Genomic DNA, 16927 nt, shown 5'->3' with positions numbered 1-16927 from the left:
GGCAAAAAAACCCAGTTTGAAGCACTTCCAATTTTGCACCAAGCTAGGAAAAAAATTCCTTCTTGACCTCAGAATGGCAGTCAGATTTATCCTTGGATCAAGCAGTTATTACCCTACATTGAAAGATTATATCCTTGGATATTCTGTTTTTGCAAGTATGAATCTAGAAGCTGTTTGAACATCTGTATGGACTCTGATAAAACCACTTCTTCAGGCTGAGAATTCCACATCCTTATTGTTCTTACAGTAAAAATAACCTTTCCTTTGCCTTAGACGAAATCTTCTTTCTTCCAGTCTAAATGCATGGTCTCGTGTCCTATATAAAGTCTGGTTTGTGAATAGATTTCCACACAATGGTTTGTATTGGCCCTGAATATATTTGTATAATGTTATCACATCCCCTCTCAGGCAACGTTTTTCTAAACTAAATAGGTTTAAATTTGTTAACCTTTCTTCATATTTCTGATATGTTCCATTCCTTTTATTAATTTTGTAGCCTGACTCTGCACTTTTTCTAGTGCCATAATATCCTTCTTTAAAACAGGTGCCCAAAATTGCACAGCATATTCAATATGTGGTCTTACCAGTGATTTATAAAGAGGCACAATTATATTCTTGTCTCGAGAATAAATGCCCTTTTTCATGCATGACAATACCTTACTGGCCTTGGCCACTGCTGATTGACATTGCACATTGTTGCATAGTTTGTTGTCTATAACAATTCCCAAGTCCTTTTTGTGTGTTGTTATCCCTAATTCGCTTCCATTAAGGGTATACGTTGCTTGTGTATTCTTTACGCCAAAGTGCATAACTTTGCATTTTTCAACATTACATTTCATCTGCCATTTGAGTGCCCAGTCCCCCAGTCTATCTAAATCCCTCTGCAGCAAAGTAATATCTTGCTCACATTGTATTATTTTAGAGTTTTTTGTCATCTGCAAACACTGAAACATGACTTTCAATGCTTTCCTCAAGATCATTTATAAACATGTTGATTAGTTGCATCAGGTATGCTTGAGACAACACCTGTTTTGCATATTTGTGCTGTTGTGAGGGATTCTATTCAGGGGGTTAAATATTTTTGAGACTGGAGAAGTCATTATAAGTTGCATACTCAGTTGAATTTGGGAAAACCACTTGAAGCAAATTGATTGCATTGAGCTATTTCAATTTCTTATGTTTGACTTGTTCATTGCAAACAGTTGAAAGTCTGTCAATTTTGACAATAAACCTGATTTTCAACATGGGTAGACAACTGTGATAGCTAAATGGCAAGTTAATATTTAGATATAAATGTTTTGTTTTTTTACTTTGTGTGCAGATAGGTGCATAACTGTTACCAAGTGAGCTGTAGCACTCTGTTTGATGATATAATGCAACACATGCAGCTAACTGCACCCAAAAAGCTTATTGACCGTGGATTGTACTATTATGCACAAAAGGCACAAAATATTGAATTTACAGGTGGCTATTAGGCAAATACTAACCTAAAGTTGAGGGACTTTATTTTTATTTACTTTTTCACTTAGCACTTTACTCACAATGCACTAAGTTTGATCACCAGTTTTGGTTTTATTGTGAGGATGCTCCAGTAGGGTTTACTTATGTATACTAGGAGATAGGAGACTCCATTGCAGCTGTTTATACAGGGACTTATACCATTAGCATCTATGAAGGTGCTATAGGATATCAGTATCAGGCACTAATAGAACCATGTAGGTGCAGGAGATTATACTTATTTCTGTTTTTTTTCACCCTTGAATGTGCAGTAATTGAGGGATTTTGGCGATTGTATTTAATAATCCAGACTATAGATAAGTGGACATTTTGCAGGATAAGGAGCAGCATATATGTATATAATCAGGCACTATTAAGCATTCAGATAATACCGTTGATTAATGTCTTACTTACCTAAGCTGTGTCTAAAGTTACTTACCTTCTCCGTTCTATCTCTCTAGATCTTCCAATATCATCTCGCTTTGTATACTTATCGTACAATTATTGCCCTACTTTTCTACTCTAATAACCCCCTGTACTACCATTACAGCCAATTGACAATTTAGGTGATCTCTCCCTATTATAATACTGCTTTTGTTTTCATTTAAACTCCCCTCTTCTTTTTCAACGATTGTTCCAGATTATTTGGACATTGTAAATCATGAAATGATTCTGAAGGGATATTTATTATACTAATAGGGAATATATAGAAGACACAATATATCACCTGTTGGCTTGATTTTTAGGATCAGTATATCTAATTAGCATATAGATACAACTGTCAGTTTTATGTTTATTTTTGGCAAGGGATAATATAGCCTGTTATATAATTGAATAGACGGTAAATGGTTATCGTTTGCTATATTGCAGCAATCTTCTCACACATTGTTTACTGTTGAAGACATGTCATTCAATCAATTACTTAGTTTTATGAAATACCAAACCAGGGATTCTCACATGAGGTTACCCTGATTTATCTCTTTACTATAAGGGTTAAGCCCTGGGTGGAATTGGTACCACCCCCACTGACCAACCCCCATCCAGGATATTCTCGGGATAGGGGTGACTTAGTCTATTCATTTTAACCTGAAGTTCTGTCAAGTACAAGGCTAATGACAGAAACGTCTGTTGGCAATGTTACAGGTGCTAGTGACTTGGTTTAAAGCAGACAAAGTATACATGATGACTGGTTTACAAGCAGTACATTGAGTGCATAGATCATATTGCTTTTTCCAACTTTTGTAACGGGGTTGTCAGCCTAGGGCTACTAAATGAGACAAGTGTGGACTCCTTCTTCTTTTGGTTTACAAGCAGTGGCATCTGCTTTTAGACTCTCTACATATTATGTTGAAATATTTAAAGCAGTTATTCTTAGATAACTGTATTTGTAAAATGTGCTGCCTTTGGCAAAATAGTGTATGTTATCTAAATAGTTGACTAAATGCAAACTGCTGTTAACTATGAATAAACCATCTCTATGATTTAAATAAATAATTTACAAGAATACATTTAAGTAGCAATATTATAGTAGCTACATTATAGATTTATTTAAATGTACCAGGTTAGTCTCTTTATCTGAGCCATGTATTGAAACAGTAGATGGGACAAAAATAGATAAATAATAATAGTCAAATATCTTGCGTATACAGATACTCTTATGGCATTACTTGCAGTACAGCTTACTATAAATGACAACATAAACTTATTGTAAAGCAGGCATAATATCAGTGACTATGCTTCTGGAGAAAATTGTTCCTCTACAAGCTTGTAATTATATATATATATATAGTAATTATATATTCCTAGTGAAAGACATATGATAATATAACAATAATATAACCTCTGACATCTATACCTTCAATATCAATTATGTAGTAAAAAACAAAAAGAGAAAGTAAGAAAGGGGAGAGGGGGGGAAGAGGGGATTCTGCCTATTACACATTCTCCATCTATATCATTTAACTTCTAGGGTCTAATCTAAGACACTGTTTCTGAGGGGTCTCTCCAGTATAATAACCACAGCTCCCAGACCTTGAGGTAATTCTCTCTCCCCATGTACCAACCAATGAATTTCCTCCATCGCCCTCAATTTCTCAACTCTCTGGACCCATTGTTTGCTGGTCGGTGCAAGAGGCTTACGCCAGTGCACCAGAATCAGAGCATTTGCTTCATTCAGTATAAGGTTCAGCAATTGCTGCTTGTGTTTCTCATGAAAAGAAGAGGGCCAGCCTAACAATATTTGAGATGGAGTTAACTGCGTATATGTAGGTAAAATCTTGTCTGCTAAGACATGGTGCCAAAATAATCTAATATGTTTACAATGCCACCAGATATGTTCCATATCTCCTTGCTCAATATTGCACCTCCAGCATTGATTACTCACTGATGGCCAATATCTGTGTAATTGCACTGGGGTCCTATATCATTGAGTAATTATTTTTAAAAATGATTCCTTTCTTGAGATGCTTACTGATGTTTTCATCCCCATTTTAAAGACATATGACCATTCCCTATCGGTCAAATGTATGTGTAGACCCTGCATCCACTTCCGTTGGAAGATGGGCACTTGCTCTTCCATAGCACCAGTCTGTATTACACGGTATATAACGGACAAATGTCATTTATGGATTCCCCCTGGGCCACATAATAGCTCAAATGATGTTTTATCTCTTGGTTGCCAGTATGGTAAGAGTGAGTGGTTTATACAAAAAAAAAAATATTGGGAGAGTCCCATTATATCAAAAAGTGTCACCTTTCTATTCAGCTGGGATAAATCCTTCATCTTTGGAGGGATATCCTCTGTCAGAATCATTGATATCTCTAGATCTAAAACCCCTGTTAGTCTACTTAAAAAATTAATACCATGTCCATTCTGAAAATCAAGGTTAAATGCTATGAGAAAGTATATAGATATACCTGGTGCCAATCCCAGGCATCTTTAGAGCATCTCAAAATCTGTAAGGTATGATGAATGAATAGGTGTGTACATGTTTGCCATGGGATTGTATGTAGCCTAGCTTTTGCAAAGTTTTGCTCTAGAGCATACCAAGGTTTTTTCTTATCTGTGGCGGTCCACTCCGTAATTCGTATAAACAATACAGCCACATAATATCTATGTAGATGTGGGAGGCCCAATCCACTTCTATTTATAGGAGATGTTAGTATGTTGTATGCAATGTGTAGTGTTTTATTACTCCAGACAAAAGATGTGAACAGAAACCGCATTCAACAGAATAACTCTCAAACAGATATAGAACTTTGGGGAGAACCATCATTTGTATGATGTTTACTCTACCCATCATGGAGAAAAAGGGCATATCCCATTATTTAAGTTCTTTCCGTATACTTTCTGCTAGTGGTCCATAATTTATTTTATATAGTTCTTTATATTGTGCTATCAACCTCACACCTAAGTAGGTTGACCCATTGTCCACTTGTATTTAAATTTTCTCTGTATCTGCTCTTTCAATGTAGTGTGTACAGGAATCCCCAATAGCTCGCATTTGTCTATGTTAACCTTAAAATGTGAAAGTACACCAAATTTCTCTAGTTCCATTTGTAATGAAGGCAAAGTAACTATGGGTCTGTGATCGTGAGCAAAACATCATCTGCAAACGCAGAAACCTTTTACTCTCTTCATCAATGAACCTGTATTCCTTAATACATATATTATTCTGAATGGCCGTAAGAAATAATTCTATTACAAAAACCAAAAGAATAGGAGATACCAGACACCCCTGTCAGGTGCCATTACTTATGGAAAAGGGTATAGATAATTGGCCGTTCACTCGGATAGTAGCTGTGGAGCCTCAATAGAGTGCCTGTATCCAAATCCGTAGTCTAGCCCAAACCCCAGAGCCTCCAATATAGTATATAGATAGGACCAATCCACCCTGTCAAAGGCCTTTTTGGCAGTTAGACCATCTTGGCCTGGCCTTTGCCCTTTTGCATACTTTTGATTACTGAGGAAAGTTCCTCTAATGTAAATTGCATTTCTAATTGGTCTGTAGTTGAACTAAGTAGCTTAAATGGGAAGCACTTCTCTAAATTAAAGGGGGTACGATCAGAAAGAGATAGATTGTAAAGATCCTGATATAAGTCCCTAAATAATGCCGCTATAGAGTAAGTGGTGTTACATTGATTCCCATCTTTATTTAAAATTTTAGGTAAAAAATGTTTTCTGGAGTATTGCTTTCAATGCCCTGGACAATAATTTCCCACTCTTATTTCTGTGTGTATAAAAGCAGCTCTGTGTCATCTGTACGGCTCTCTGCGCTTCCAATGCAAGAAGGGATCGCATTTGACATAGCACGCACGTGATGATGTAGCACGCACAGGAGGAGGGCGGGCTTGGTTGGCTTGGGCGGGCAGCTGTGGAGGACTGAGAAGGATCCGGTGATGACTGAGCTCCCGGTGGGTTTCAGCATTATGACAGGTCGGAGTCGCTGGTGTTCCGGTGTCTAGGGAATGTTGGTGGTTAGGAGGTCTTACAGGTCTTGGAGCCCTGGTGGTTTGGTGGTTTGGCAGGCTGAGAGTCGGGCGGTTTGACGGGGCAGTGTAAGCTGCAGGCTGAAATCACCCCAGGAAAAGTGCATCCTGAGTACAACATGGGAAGCAAGTTAAGCAAGCTAAGTACTTTAAAGCCAGTATTTTACAGGGGCTAGTATTCTTTAGATTGGAAGTTAAAATACATACAAAAATGAATATATGAGATAAACTCCAAACTCCATTAACAAATAAGAATACTTTAACATAGGAATTAAGGAAGTGGGGCTTTGAAATTCAGATTCATGGGAAGAATTGTGGGAGCTAACTGTTGGAGTTGATCCCCAACAGCCTCTGGGTAATTTAAAATCCAGCTAAATCGGGAATAATGGCGCCAAAAAAACTTTGTCATGCAGCGACCTCTGGCTCTAATGTGGCACCGGTAAAATCCCCCCTACAGAGGTATCTAACTGAACAGGCTGAACAAGATCAACAAGATCAACATGGCACAATGGCTCCTACAATAAACAAGCAAAATAGCCCGCCATTTAATCCATCAGCATGAGAGTGTTCTACCGAGGGTTTAGATCTCAAAATCTGATCCATTGGCTATGTTTAAAAAGATAGAAGATGGCTTCAGTGAAAAACTGCAAGCTGTTACAACTGAAATACAGCACCTAGGTGCTAGAGTGCAGGTATTAGAAGAGGTTGGAGAAGCAACTGAACAGCAGTTCTCAGAGTGTCAGACAAAACAGTGCCTACATGCTGAAACTATCCTCTTTCTACAGCGCAAGTTAGATGACATTGACAACTGAAGGAGGCGTAATAACCTCCGGGTAAGAGGAATGCCGGACGCCTCTGATGGAATAACTGAGGACCCTATCAAGGTACTTACCTACCTATTTAATCAAATACTAGTAAGGCCCCAGGACAATAGTATCAATTTTGACAGAGCCCATAGAGCAATGAGACCAAAAGTTTTGTCACAATAAAAATTGTGTGAATTTATTTGTTGTATTCATAGTCACCAACTAAAAGAAGAGATCTCGCGGAAAGCAAGACAAGTTTGTGAAATTCAATTTAAGAACCATTCAATTGCTATATTTCAAGACCTTTCATATACCACCTTAATGGCCCAAAGAGCACTATGGCCCATCACGCAATTACTCCAGGAGAAATAAATTAAATATCAATGGAATTTACATTTTGCTCTATTAGTCACGCAACAATCAAACAATCAAACAATCAAACCTACTATAGTAATTATACAAAGAGGAAATCTAGAGGAGTGGCAATCCTCCTGACTTCACACTTGAACTTCATTGAGTTAGATAGCAAATATGACCCAAGAGGGAGATTTGTCTTTATAAAGGGAGGATTAATGACCACGCCATCACCTTAGCAAATATATATGCACCTAATTTGGGTCAGGTATCCTTTATAAATTCTTGTTTGAAAAAATTAGATGCTTTTACAGAGGGAGCTCTGGTCGTTGGTGGGGATTGGAATATAGTGCTAGACTTTTCATTATATAGCTCTTCACAGGCTAGAGATACACAGTATTATCAGAGGTCACCATTTTGAAATATATTGCACTCCCATCAATTGATTGACTCTTGGTGAATTACTCACCCACAGGATAGCGACTTCACCTTCTATTCACCAGCACCCGGTAGCTATTCAAGGATAGATATGCTCTTTGCCAGTGTTAAACATTTACACCTACTTAATGGAGCCTTAATTGGAAATATTCCGTGGTCGGACCACTCCCCTAATATTTTAAATTTAGACCTTCAGAGAGACCTCAGGCAGACTTTTTTATGACACGCTCTCACTATTTTACAGAAAATTATACACCAGATATGACTGATCTTTGGATATGGGTAGCACACAAAGGGGTGACTCGGGGCTTTCTAATTAAATGGGGATCTAGACTTAAAAGGGAACGAAGAGAAAAAATACATTCCCTTACTACAGTAATACATGACATGGAGATCAGACACAAACAGATCCCATCACAAGAACATTTTCAACGCCTAACAGCAACAAGTGGTTAGTTTTAGTATTGAACAAGACAAGAAGAAATGTCAAATTAAGAAGTTAAATCTACTTGGCAATTGTAAGAAAAATTTGAAATCTTTACATAGGTTCAGTTAAAATTCCATATACCTATAGAAAGTGGCAACTTAAAGGGACAATATAGGCATCAAAACAACTTTAGCTAATGAAGCAGTCGTACCTTCCTGCATGTGGCTTTACTCTTCCTGTAAAGAGAGATCTAATGCTTAAAACTCTTTGACTGCACATTCCGTTTCCTTTTGAATTTCATATTTTCTACTCTTTTAGTAGTCTGCTAGCCTCTTGTGTGTGAATAAATCTTGATTCACAAAGCAGGAAATAAGAACTTCTGAAGTAAGTTTAAGATTATATTGAAAATGAAACCATTTCTTTTATGCAGCTTGTGTCAGTCACGGCCAGGGGAGATGTATCTAGTGCTGCATAAATAAAAAGTGTATGCTCAACATGCACATTAGGTCCTCAATGCTCCTCTATGAGCAACATTGGATTGGACAATTTTTATTTTTTATTTTTTTTAATATTTGTATTTCCGTCTGACATTTTAGCTGTGAATGTCATAATACTGCAAAAAAATTCACATATTTGTAATCAGTGAAGTCTCCCGAGTACAACAGTACCGCCCATTAACAGGTTTTATGGTGTTTTGGAAAGTTATAGGTTCAAATATAGAACGTTCCATTTTCAAATTGAAATTTGCCAGATTAGTAATGTTACCTTTGAGACGGTGTGGTAGCCCAGGAATGAGAATTACCCCCATAATGGCATACCATTTGAAAGAATAGACAACCCAAGGTATTGAAAGTGGGGTATGTTTAGTCTTTTTTAGTAGCCACTTAGTCACAAACTAATTTATTTTATTATTTTATTTATTTATTATTGTAATTATATATTATATATATATATATATATATATATATATATATATATATATATATATATATATATATATATGTATAAATATTATATATATGTAATGTCATTCTAAGTGTATTTTAATACTAATATATATTGTACTTATAATTAAAATACACTTTGTATGATGTTACATATATATAATATGTACATATATATAATACATTTCTATTTTAATTTTTAACATGTTTAATTATTTTTTTTATACTTCCCACCAGCAGGGGGACTGTCTGACATTTCAGACAGTCCCCCTGCTGGCAGATCCACAGCCAGCTATAGGGGGCCATGTGATCGCTCTTTGAGAGCGATCACATGGCCCTCGGGGGCCTTATTTGCCGGGGGAGGGCTGCCTGGGCTGTCAGGCAGTCCTCCCGAAGAGGATCGCGGCAGAGGTAAGTACCTCCGATCTCCAGGGGCTCAAAGCCGTTACGGTGTTCTATGCAGCCGCAACGGCTTTAAAGCCCACTTAATGCGGGACGGCATAGAATGCCGTAACGGCGTTAACAGGTTAATTTTGTTTTGCTATAAAACAGTTCTATGCAGTGGGTTTTGTACTGATTTCTGAGTTGTGACATGTTCATTTGCACTATTTTCAGTGTAAAATAGCAGCCAGAAAAGCTATCAACCTTGTTGTTACTTCTCAACTTTCCAGATCTTTATATTTAGATTATTGGATCTATAAAAAAAAGATGCATTTTGTTTTGGTTTGGTGGTATATGTGGATGGGTAAATCTTCTTTGAATTTGGTAGAGTAATTTCTTCCAAAGTCTACAATTTGGGTTAACAAAAGAATGAATATGTTTTTCTTTAGTTCACTTTGAATTCTCATATGTTGTCAAGATTTAAGTTGGTTTTAGCCAGCAGAATATCAGCATTAACCAGATTGACAGGAAAGGAAAGAAACGAGAACTCTGACTATGGTACATTGAGTGCATAGATTCAGCATGATGCCCAACAAAGCACTGTGTTATGACAAAACAGTAAAGTTAAGTGAACCAAATGAAGACCAGATTTATAATGCACAAGACGTCCAATCTGATTATTACATCTAATATTATTCTGACCACCCCATGTTAAGTTTGGCATAGCAGGGAACATGACTATGGAGATAATACGTGTAATTAATCAAAGAATAAATTGTGATGAGCAATAGTTTATTAAGACAATAAAAGAAACAACAAATAACTTAAATACAATATTGAAAATTAGTGGGAAGTAGAAATGTAATCAGTTCAATTATTATGACATTGTCAAACAAATCTTATGTTTATATTACCTCATGAAAATATCCTAAAAGTCAACACAGGAAAGTAGAAATTATATTTTTAATTTACTTGCTTATAGTTGTTGTCATAATGTAGTTCATCATTTGATAGATATATTTGTATAGTTTGTGATATCATACAATGCTAATTAATAGTAAATAAATACAAAATATGATATTAACTGCCTTTTCAAAGGTGAATATTGTAAATAGCATGCACATTTGTACCAGGTGCATTACTTACAATGCCAGTTATATCCTATTTTTGGTAATTTCATTAAATATTATATTCAGAGATCAAATCCATAATTCATAATATTTTTACAACTAAACATTGTTTATGCTTTGTATCTTTTTTTTTCTTTTGAATACAGTATCATATGATTTACCAGTTTTTAATTGTAAGTAACAATGTAACAGATGGAGATTCATTTCAGTACTTACATGTTCTGGGAAACATGTCAAAATCACCCAAGATACTATATCTAGCTTGAATTATATTATACAAAAATATTCCCATCCTCGTTTGCCATTTAATGAAAGATAATAATTTTCCTTTTTTTTTGGATAAATCTGCTTTGTCGTATTAAGACACAAAAATCACTGTGGAGTGTATCCTTAGTTCAATTGCTGATATATAATTAATGTGTGTCACATGTTTAATTTCCATTGTACTTTGGAGATAAAACGCAAAGATCTTTGCTGCATCTGCTTGTGAAAATCTTTTTTTTTTTTTTTTATTAGAAAGTTATTTTCCTTTTCATGGCTTGATGTAATAAAATGTAGTTGAATGTTTAAATTCCTGTGCAGTTTTGTTCAATTAATTCATAAAAAAGTCAGGTTTTGCATGTACTTTTGCATTATATTAACACTGCCAAAGCAGTTTTAACCATTGGAGGAGTGGGAGTACCTTTCAACCAATAATCTTCAGAGTGAGCACATAATATCTGCTTTTAACTGTCTTCGTGCTCTCCTCCCCCGTCAGTGACTCACCCTCCCTTTCTCAGTTTGATCTGCAGAAAAAACAAAATCCTTTAAAATCACTTGAATAAAGAGAACAGTTAAGGTGGATTTAATTTGCTTTATTGGATTATTTCAGACCATATCATGTATTTTTGATTGATTTAGCAGCCATTGTCACGGAAATATTCAATTACCATGGACTCACAAATCCTTTGGAGCATTTGGAAATGGCAAGTACTTTGTATTTTGTATATGAGCTTCTGGGGATGGGGTTGGGGACAGCTTCACTACACTGTGATAGAGGAGTCAGAACCTGGAACTCTATTAGGGAATGTGGCTAGTGACCTGGGTTTATCTATGAAACAAATCTCTGAACGGAGGCTGCGATTAGGATCCGAGGAAAACAGGAGGTATTTTTCCATTAAACTAGAAAGTGGAGATCTGCTTCTAAATGAAAAGATAGACAGAGAAAATCTGTGTTCTTTTAGCTCAAGCTGTTTACTTGCTGTGGAGTTGATTATAGAAAGACCATTAGAGCTGTTTCGTTTGGCTGTTGAAATTTTGGACATTAATGATAATGCTCCGTATTTTGTTAACGCTGACCGTGTGGTGAAAATTGCAGAACTAGCAGCTCCTGGCCTTAGATTTCCACTAGAGAGTGCAGTTGATCCAGATGTTGGAACAAATGCAGTTCGCTCATACCAGATCAGTCAAAGTCAATATTTTTCATTAAATGTTAAACAATTAAAAGATGGAAAACTTTTTCCTGAATTGGTGTTAGAGAATGCCTTGGACAGAGAAGAAATTCGAGAACATCAACTAATTTTAATTGCTCTGGATGGTGGCCAACCATCCAAAACTGGAACTACAAAAATAACTGTTCAAGTTTTGGATAATAATGACAATCCGCCCATATTTGATCAATCTGTGTACAAGACCAGTCTAATGGAAAATATTCCATTGGATACATTTCTAATTAAGCTTAATGCCACTGACTCGGATGAGGGTTCAAATAGTGAAATTGAATATTCTTTTGAAGATCACACATCCAGCAAAGTGCGTGAACTGTTTAGACTTGACTCATTTACTGGTGAAATTTGGGTACAAAGAGAAATTGATTTTGAAGAATCTAGTTTCTATGAAATCTATATAAGAGCTAAAGATAAAGGGGTTCCAGTAATGGAAGGCCATTGTGTTATTCAGGTTGAAATTGAAGATTCCAATGATAATGCTCCTGAAGTTGTTATAACTTCTCTTGAAAAATCAATTCCAGAAAACACACCCATTGGAACTGTAGTTGGGATATTCAATGTAAATGACCGAGATTCTGGTAAAAATGGAGAGGTGCAAATGAAACTACCATTAGGACTTCCTTTCAAATTCAAATCTGTTGAAAACCATTATTCTTTAATCACAGATTATATTTTAGACAGGGAGGTTACATCACATTACACTATCTACTTGGTAGCCGTGGATCTGGGGTCTCCCCCAATGTTTACAGAATTGACAATAGTCCTTAATATATCAGATGTCAATGATAATTCACCACAGTTCTCCCATCCATCTTTCAATGCATATTTACATGAAAATAATGTCCCTGGAGTATTGCTTTATACATTAGATGCTACAGACGTGGATGAGGGCGAAAATGCCATTCTTAAATTCTGTATTTCAGAAACATTTATATCAGGATCCCCACTATCTTCATTTATATATATCAATGAATACACTGGGAATGTGTATGCACAGCGATCTTTTGACTATGAAGAAACACAACTTTTGGACATTTCAGTTTGTGTGGAAGATGGAGGTTCTCCAAAGCATAGGTCGAATGCTACTCTATATATATTTATCTTGGATCAAAATGATAACCATCCAATTATTTTATATCCCCTTTTAATCAAAGATACAGCTGAGCATCAAAAAGTCCCACACCCAGTTTCTGCAGGATGTTTGATCACCAAAGTAGCTGCTGTAGACCCTGACTCAGGATACAATGCCTTGCTTACTTATACTATCTTAGACGCCACTGACCTTTCTTTTATTCAAATTAATTCACATACTGGAGAGATTAAAACAGTACGACCATTTACTGAGACAGATGAAAATACTCACACTATTATGGTCATGGTTAAAGACAATGGCGAACCAGCTTTATCAAGTACAGCTACCCTCATTATGTATTTTGAAGAACCTATTATTGATGAAACTCTGGAATCTCAAGACTACCAGACAACAAACAATGATCAATCTGATTTGACATTGTATTTAATAATATCTCTTGCGGCTATAAGTATAGTATCACTTGTGACCTTCGTTGTTCTGACTATCAAGTGTTTAAGAACAGAGAGTAGTCAATGTATGTGCAGTTATGTGAGTGATACTGAGTTAAATAACATCCCATGTCAGCTTCCTCCAAGTGTGCAGTTGAATGCTGATGGTACATTAAGGTACATGGAAGTACAAACAAGTTCACGAGCTTCCACTTATAAAACTTGGCAATCTCCAGCTTTAGATAGAACAGATTTCATGTTTTTGAGGCCCCTGGATTTCCCTCAACTAAAAGATATTTTGAATGATCCTGATGAACCGTTCACAAGAAGCTATGAATACAACGAGGAGTACCAGGTAAAAACATTTTTTAAATGAATAAACTGTAACAATAACATTTTTATATGTATCATGCCCAACAAAATATGGGGAAAATGCAATGCATTCAACTAGAGATATTTGTATAAAATTAGATTATTGGATATTGTTTTGACAGGTAGAAATACTTTAGAAATTGTAACAACTTTTCATTAGTATTTGAAATTGATCTTTCTAATGTTTTGCTCATTTTTTTCTGTCTGAGTTTAAATAGTTTATACCCCAAAACATATGCATGCAATCAGTGTTTAGTAATGTGCCCTTACTGTTAGCATATAGCATACTTTAGTAGAAATGTATCTATATCATATATGATTGTTATTGTTCCACATGACTGTTTATATTTTTAGCTATATAATGGGAAATGTATTCATGATGACGGTGTACTTAAATGAACACTACAGTGTTAGGAATACAAACATAATTTTAATCTTTCTAAACTAGAGTGCCCTCCCCCCCCCCCACCATGTGAGGGTTGGAATGGTGAGTTTTACCTTTTTGCCATCTTCACAGTGGTCTCCATGGGTAAGCTACATCCCTTTTAGTGTATATGATCTCAGACAATTCAATGTTTTCCCATAGGAAAGCATTGCATTGAGAGGCTAGGGCACATGTGTGGTAAAACACTGCACTACGCCGATCAGATGGTCGTGTGTGACAGCCACTAGAGGCTTGTTTGCCCTGCAATGTAAACTTTGCCATTCCTGCAGTTCAGCAATGTTTTCAGTTGCAAAATTAAAACAACAAGGACATGGCACCCAGACCACATCATTGAGATTAAGTGGTCTAAGTGCCCATAGTGTCCATTCAAGTTTCCATTGTATTATTTCTATAAGTCTATGTTATATTAAAATATAATAGAAAAAAGCAGATAATGTTAGGCAAGGACAAATGTCCATAGAGACCAAAAATAATGTTTATGCTTAAATCAATGCAATGAAAACTAATCATGAATGTATATATGTGCCATATGGAATGGATTCCAAATTACGCTAATTATAGGTTGAATCTTATTATAGCTTCCTCCACTAATATTGAGGTAATTTTTAAGGAAAAAAACATTTTACCTACCTTATTATTGTCTTTCTCACAAATCATCTTCATTTCCATGTAGCTATCTCTTCTACTTTTCTTTCTTCATTTTAGTTCTAATTATCTTCATTGTTAACACTTATAATTTCAATGCTCCCTTTTGTCCTTTTAACTGTAAAAATGCAAAAAAGGATGACAATGATTTGCTATCAGCCAGTTCATTTTGTCTTTTTTATAGACAAAATAATAGAACCAGCATTACTTAACGTGACAAAGTGTGTGTATTTAGTCCTCTAACAGATTTCATTTGTATTTAAATATTATTAATTATTAGTATACCAATTAGTATTATAAGTATTTTATAGAAACTGTGCTTATCGTTAGGTCAAAACTGAATATTAAAAATATGACATTGCTTAAAGAAACACTATAGTCACCAAAACCACTACAACTTAATGTAGAGATAAGGCACTGTTTACATTGACACCTAATAACACCTCTAGTGGCAGTCACTCAGACGGCTACTAAAGGTGCTTCTTACTACAGTGCTGCACAGTGTGCAGCACCTACGTTCAGTATCTCCATGCTCTGCATGGAAACACTGAATGTTTTCCATAGAGATGTATTGATTCAATGCATCTCTATGACGAGATGCGGATTGGTGCAACGTGCCATTTTGCAGCACATGTGCAATAGCCTCCCAATGGAAAGCAGTGGATTGGCTGAGATCATCAAGATTGATTATCTCAACCATGGGGACGGGGTCAGCCATGGCAAGACCACAGCAGAAGTGGAGGAAAGGTAAAAATCACCTTCTCACTCCACAGGGAGGGAGGTGGAGGGGTGGCACAAAAACATTTAAACCAGAACTATAGTTATAGAAATACATGTTTGTATTCCTAACACTATAGTGTACCTATAATGGCATATAAATATACTAAAGTGATATTAAGAGAACCAACATTTAATTACAGCTTTGGCAGATCTAAAACAAACAAACAAAAAAATTACTTTACATATTTACACTATTGTTTACATTCTGTACCCTACAACTCTAAGCTAAGCATGCTGGAGGTTCACTCCCTTAGCATCAGCAATAGTCAATCAGGAGTGTCTGTCAATGACAATTGACCATTGAAGTTCATTCACTTCAGCAGATACATACATTTCCATCAAGACTTGACTGAACTGTAATCACCATTAAATAATTTAACCATAGCTAGATCCAAGTATGCCTGTTGTAATACACATGCAAAGTAATCCTCACTACATCCAGCCAGAAAGATGACTGCATTTATATACCACCCTCCAAGCTTCCCTGGACCTTTCCTGGAACACTTCTCTGCCTCTCTACCTCAATCCTTGACCTCTGGCACTCATTCCATTATCCTTGGAGGTTTTAACATCTCCATAAATGCACCAACTACCTGTAAAGCTGCTTCATTCCTCTCAATGTCAGGTTTTATGGGACTCGTGCAGTGACCCAATACCCCACCCATTAAGCTGACATCATCTTATCTAACCTCTGTTCTATTGCTAACCTCACTAACACACCTCTTTCTCCCGCTCTTTGACCACCACCTCCAAAGCTGCAATCTTATCTTGCTCCCTGCCCAACCACTCCATCTAGCCACATTTAGACCTTGCAGAAACCTAAAATCACTGACCTGCAGAAGCTTTCCATTGACATTCAACCAATCATCTCACAACTTCAAGTACCACATACCCTTCTATGGCATCAACCCTCTAAATTTACCCTTGATAAGCTGTGTCCAATCACTGCCCATCAAACTAAACTCCAATCCTGGTAAACTAAACCTGCCCGATACCTCAAAATGTGCTTGATGGTGGCAGAACATTACTGAAGGAAGACTTGTGGCTGACTACCTGCACTACAAATATATTTTGCATTCCACCTGTACTTCTCCTTTCTGTGTGATCTACCACATGTTCCTCACACCTTACTCATTCTCTCTCATCTGCGATTGTCCCATCTTTGACTAAAATCTTTACTCTCTCTATTTCCTCTGGTATTTTCCCCTCATC

At 36.3% G+C, this 16927-nt stretch overlaps 1 protein-coding gene across 11 annotated transcripts in view; it reads left to right on the top strand.

Annotated features, from left to right (window-relative positions):
- Positions 1–16927, top strand: part of LOC134602740 (protocadherin gamma-A4-like) — a 487733-nt gene that overhangs the window by 245538 nt on the left and 225268 nt on the right. Inside the window, exon 1 of one of the 11 annotated variants that reach the window (XM_063447948.1) lies at positions 11298–13828. The exons of the other annotated variants lie outside the window; for them this stretch is intronic. Within the exon in view, the coding sequence (XP_063304018.1) occupies positions 11396–13828 (2433 nt within the window). The 5' untranslated portion in view covers positions 11298–11395. Of the gene's footprint in view, positions 1–11297; positions 13829–16927 lie in introns of those variants that run through there. 11 annotated transcript variants of the gene reach the window in all.

Source organism: Pelobates fuscus, chromosome 3 (assembly GCF_036172605.1).
Source record: "Pelobates fuscus isolate aPelFus1 chromosome 3, aPelFus1.pri, whole genome shotgun sequence".
NCBI classification, from domain to species: Eukaryota; Metazoa; Chordata; class Amphibia; order Anura; family Pelobatidae; genus Pelobates; species Pelobates fuscus.
The sequence above is the reverse complement of the archived record's forward strand: the minus strand, read 5'-3'. Positions and strand labels throughout refer to the sequence as shown.